At 31.6% G+C, this 4,267-nt stretch overlaps 1 protein-coding gene across 1 annotated transcript; it reads right to left on the bottom strand.

The window, feature by feature from the left end:
* Nucleotides 1–594: 594 nt before the first annotated feature.
* Nucleotides 595–3,519, bottom strand: LOC108458397 (uncharacterized). Its single transcript, XM_017757776.2, has 3 exons — nucleotides 3,363–3,519; nucleotides 3,055–3,202; nucleotides 595–920 (listed from the first exon to the last, which is right to left on the bottom strand). The coding sequence occupies exons 1-3, from the start codon at nucleotides 3,415–3,417 to the stop codon at nucleotides 842–844; spliced, it is 282 nt and encodes a 93-aa protein (XP_017613265.1). The 5' UTR covers nucleotides 3,418–3,519; the 3' UTR covers nucleotides 595–841.
* Between the last annotated feature and the right edge of the window lie 748 nt (nucleotides 3,520–4,267).

Genomic DNA, 4,267 nt, shown 5'->3' on the forward strand with positions numbered 1-4,267 from the left:
GTATTGCACCTTTCGTTTAAAGAACAAACACCAAAGATAAGAAGTGCAATCCGTGCAAGAAACACATTTCGAAGAATAATTACAAAAGAACAATTGTCGACATAACTCCCTATTATGAACGTCATTGAAGAGATATTTGAAGATTCAAAATTTGGAACATTAGGACCCTTCCATGTTTAAACCTATAAATTAAATCGTAACTTTGACTAAAATTTAGTCCATCACTTCAATAATAGCTTTCATTTTTTTATAATTTCTTTCAAAATTTCACTCATTATTTTAGTTATTTCTGAATTACATTATCCATTTATTATCAAATTATCACACAATATTAAAGTAGACCCATAACAAAGTGTGTACAATTTAGTTTTTATGAAAACAAAATCTACTTAATTTCTATAAAAATAAATGAATGAGAAATCTTCAGTATAGTACGATTGGTTGGTAACATTCCGAATTTCTGTTCCATTGGATTTGGATGGACAACAATGGACTTTGAGGAGTTATATACAATGCATGGAATGAAATAAAAAAGAAAACAACACAGAAAAGAAGACTTGCATAAGTTAATCTACTCTACTCTAAAAAACAACATTTGGTTTAGATATCCCAAAATCTCAAACTGCAGTTCCAGATAGATCCATGATTTAATCAATGCACAAAGTATTTGCAACTATCGGAGATAGGACCATCATATATATAAATATGCATATAGATATTTGCCCTATAACACTGCAAAAGATGGAAGTTCCAAGGCAAGCATATGGATTAAAACGAATAAGTTGTACGTTGAATACTTGTATGCAAGACTCTGTGGCCAGCGCAGGAAATGGGAATGATCTTAGACTCTTGCAGATCCTCTGTGATTTTCCTGAAGCATGTATTCTTTCTTCATTTCTTCCAAGACAGCATCATTGGTGCTGCCAAAAAAAAAGAGAAACTGAGTTCTTTCAAATTACAGTAAATCAAAGCCTTTCCCATTATTTGCATCATGTGTCTGTTAATCTTCAAATTAACCACCAGACGTCATGGATATTATAAAAATATATAATTGTATGCAGTTTCCTTGATTCAAATTTCTCAACAAGTTCTTGAAGTAAGAAAGAAAAGGGAAACTGGAAAAACACAAAGTAACCATCATTCTAAATTAACTGCATGACTTTCCAGAATCCATACAACGATGGCAAATGTGAAACCTAACTGCTTTCAACTATACTGATTTGAGGAAGCAGACTATTCTTTTCATTTCTCATTTCACCCCCAAGCAGCATCTTAGACTTAGGGGCCATATATTGACAATGACTACAAAGTTACACAAGACACTTAAGACATAGTAGGCAAAGAGTAACAATTGGCATGGATACTCAATGCCCAGGGCCCAAGCATCAGTAGTCAAACAGCCTTTAGGGCAGAAACCCACAGACCAAAAAAGTTTAAACTCAGGTGGCTGGTCTGGTGGGACTTAATCTCTTATATGGGCATTATCGTTCACGCTTATATCTAATGTGATCTGGGGTATCAGAATAAACCATCCAATTAGATTATTACAATTGCCCACTAGAATAGTATGGGGTCCTTTCATTATTTATAATTACCTTGAAGTTCTATTCATATAAATTTATAAATTAAGGAAAGTATAAGCAATCTAGACCTGTAAATAACTTAAACAATAAAATGTCCATAAACCAATTTGTTTCTATAGGGCAAGATATTTGTGCATTATAAAGTTTAAATTCTAAATCTCGCTGTCCTTGAAAGTCAAATTTAAGCTATGGTTTCAAACCTTCAAAGTCAATATCTGCTACTTGTTGTGCAGAAGATCGATGAACATATTTTTCATTATAGGTGGCTAACTTATTTCCAGGTTCCATCTCTAACCCATTTTTATGCAGTTTTTCTTTCTGAAAATAAAGCTCCCAATATTATAAGAATATAATGAAATCCATGCTACAATAATGGGTCAATGTATTACTGTAACCTAACTATTGCCCAAGCTAGGTTGCCAAAGATATATTGCTATAAATGTGTCAAATGCAAAGTAGGCAAAGGCTAACTACAAAAAGTTCTTAGGTTTTATGACTTTAAATAAGTGTAATTCGGTCGTAATAAGGAATGTATGGAAAAATATTAAGAAAGTTATCTCGAGAAGTCCTATATGAAATATGCAGATTTTAAGGAATGAAGTAAACAGGATACAATTTTTTTCTAAAATGGGAATAAGCCATTTTATTTGTAGTTGAATGCCTAACTCTAACATTATTCATAATTATACCATCGTATAAGAGATTAAAGCCATTCTATTCTTTTCACTTCGTTAATAGCTTGATTAATGAATCAAGATGCAAAATCTCTTGAGATCACACAAATATGAACAGTCTAACTTAAGCCAAACTTGAACTTTACACTTCAAACTACCTATATGTTGTTATATACTAATATCGGATATCAACAAGCCTATCATATTCATCAGCAATAATATCCTAGTAGTTAAAATAACCAACTGATAAACATTTATGTCACCAGGCTTATCAAATGGAAGCAAGTGCATAACCTTAAATTTTAAGGCAAGTTTCACTTCTCATCAGTAAGGCTTTCACTTGGCACAACTTAATAACGCTTTCCTTGGGGAAAGGAGTTAACAACAATCAACCAACTCAGTCGGTAGAGAGGATATATATATTTCAAATATATATATGCATACAAGGATTTTAAAATTATTGCATCCTAAAATACTACATTTCAGAATCTATTGTTTTCATAACCCTAAACTACATTTTAAGCCACATTCCTAAACGATGGTTAACATAGACGTGCAATCAACGGCCACATTTCTCAATCAAACATGCACGTCAAAGACACATTGCTAAACCAAACTTGCTCAAGGGACAAAACGCAGTACGAAGAAAAAGAAAAGGACGTTGTTAACTCTAGAGACAAGGATGAAAAATGAAGAAAATAACTTCATAGATATATTATGCAAAGGTTTCCTCTATGTAAAATTTATGCGTGTGTATAAAGTATAAACTTGGGGGAAGAGAGAGAAAACAAACTTACAATTGATGAAGACAATCATTCAATTCTTTAGCTTGTTTACGACATTGCCATACGATAGAAAGAGTCTTCCCAGCGGCACACTGCGCATATTTCGAAGTGTACTCATCGCATTCTTTTAGTGCTTTTTGCTTCATCTTGCTCCTCAAAGCTGAAAAAAAAATACCCAAATTAATCCACCTCAAAATTATGACCAAACCTCCCCTCCTTTTTCATGAAAAAAATTTCAACATAAACAAAAGCAAGGGTTAGATGAGAAATGGGTTTAAGTTTTTCTTTTTCATTCTCCCTTTCAGAGGGTAATTTATTACCTTCCTCAACTTTCTTCTTGACATGATTCTCACGAGCTTCCTGCATGTAACCCATCGCTGGAATTTTCTGCTGGGAAATGGAGGGATTATTGGTTCCTGCGGCTTTTCTTCTCTTCTCTTCTCTTGCTGCTCTGCCATGTATTAGTGTTACTATTGTTTGGGCTTAGCGAGTCAATGCTTGGCCCAACAGTTTTCTTCTATTTGTACATACCCAGCAAATTACTGAATTGAAATATTTTAGTAAAAAAGCCTCTAAAGTAACTTTCAAAATTTTGATATTGAGCAAATTAGTTCCTTTTAAGAAAAATAGAGTAATTTAATCTTCATCAATTACGAAAGTGAACAATCAATGATAATTTATTTTTAATTTTTCTGTCAATTTTATGTAATTTTAATTGGTATAATAACAAAATTAGCTCTCAAAATTTAGATATTTTGTCAATACTGTCTCAAGTTAACAAATTCAACCTGCAACCTTTGTGTAAATGTTGATGCTAAATTTATTGATTTTTTAGAATCAATACCAAATTAACAGAACATGTAAACAAAATTGCTATACCAATCAAAATATACAATTAACAAAAGACATTATCATAATGATTAATTGTTATTAGTTGCTCGTTTTCAAAGTTGGTAATGATTAAATCACTCTGATGTTTTTTAAAGAGACTAATTTGCTCAATTTTAAAATTAAAAGAGACTAAAGAAGTCTTTTGACAAAATATTTTCAATAAGCTAAAGTATTTGAAAAAATTAACAAAAACAATTATTTTTTTCTAACAAAAATGTGATCTACATAACTCAATATCATTATAATTTTGGTATAGTGATTTTTTCTTGTCCTAAGTTTACAAAAAAAAATTATTTTAGTCATCTATAAAGCCTAATTTTAGCCTGAGCCCAAA

Source organism: Gossypium arboreum, chromosome 7, assembly GCF_025698485.1.
Source record: "Gossypium arboreum isolate Shixiya-1 chromosome 7, ASM2569848v2, whole genome shotgun sequence".
Classification (NCBI taxonomy): Eukaryota; Viridiplantae; Streptophyta; class Magnoliopsida; order Malvales; family Malvaceae; genus Gossypium; species Gossypium arboreum.

Excerpts from the sequence above, each read along its gene's own strand:
- LOC108458397 (XM_017757776.2), bottom strand. The coding sequence starts at position 3,417 with ATGGGTTACATGCAGGAAGCTCGTGAGAATCATGTCAAGAAGAAAGTT. Across the intron at positions 3,203-3,362 it reads CAAGAAGAAAGTTGAGGAAG|CTTTGAGGAGCAAGATGAAG; the intron begins GTAATAAATTAC and ends TTTTTTTTTCAG. Across the intron at positions 921-3,054 it reads AATGATTGTCTTCATCAATT|CACCAATGATGCTGTCTTGG; the intron begins GTAAGTTTGTTT and ends TTTTTTTGGCAG.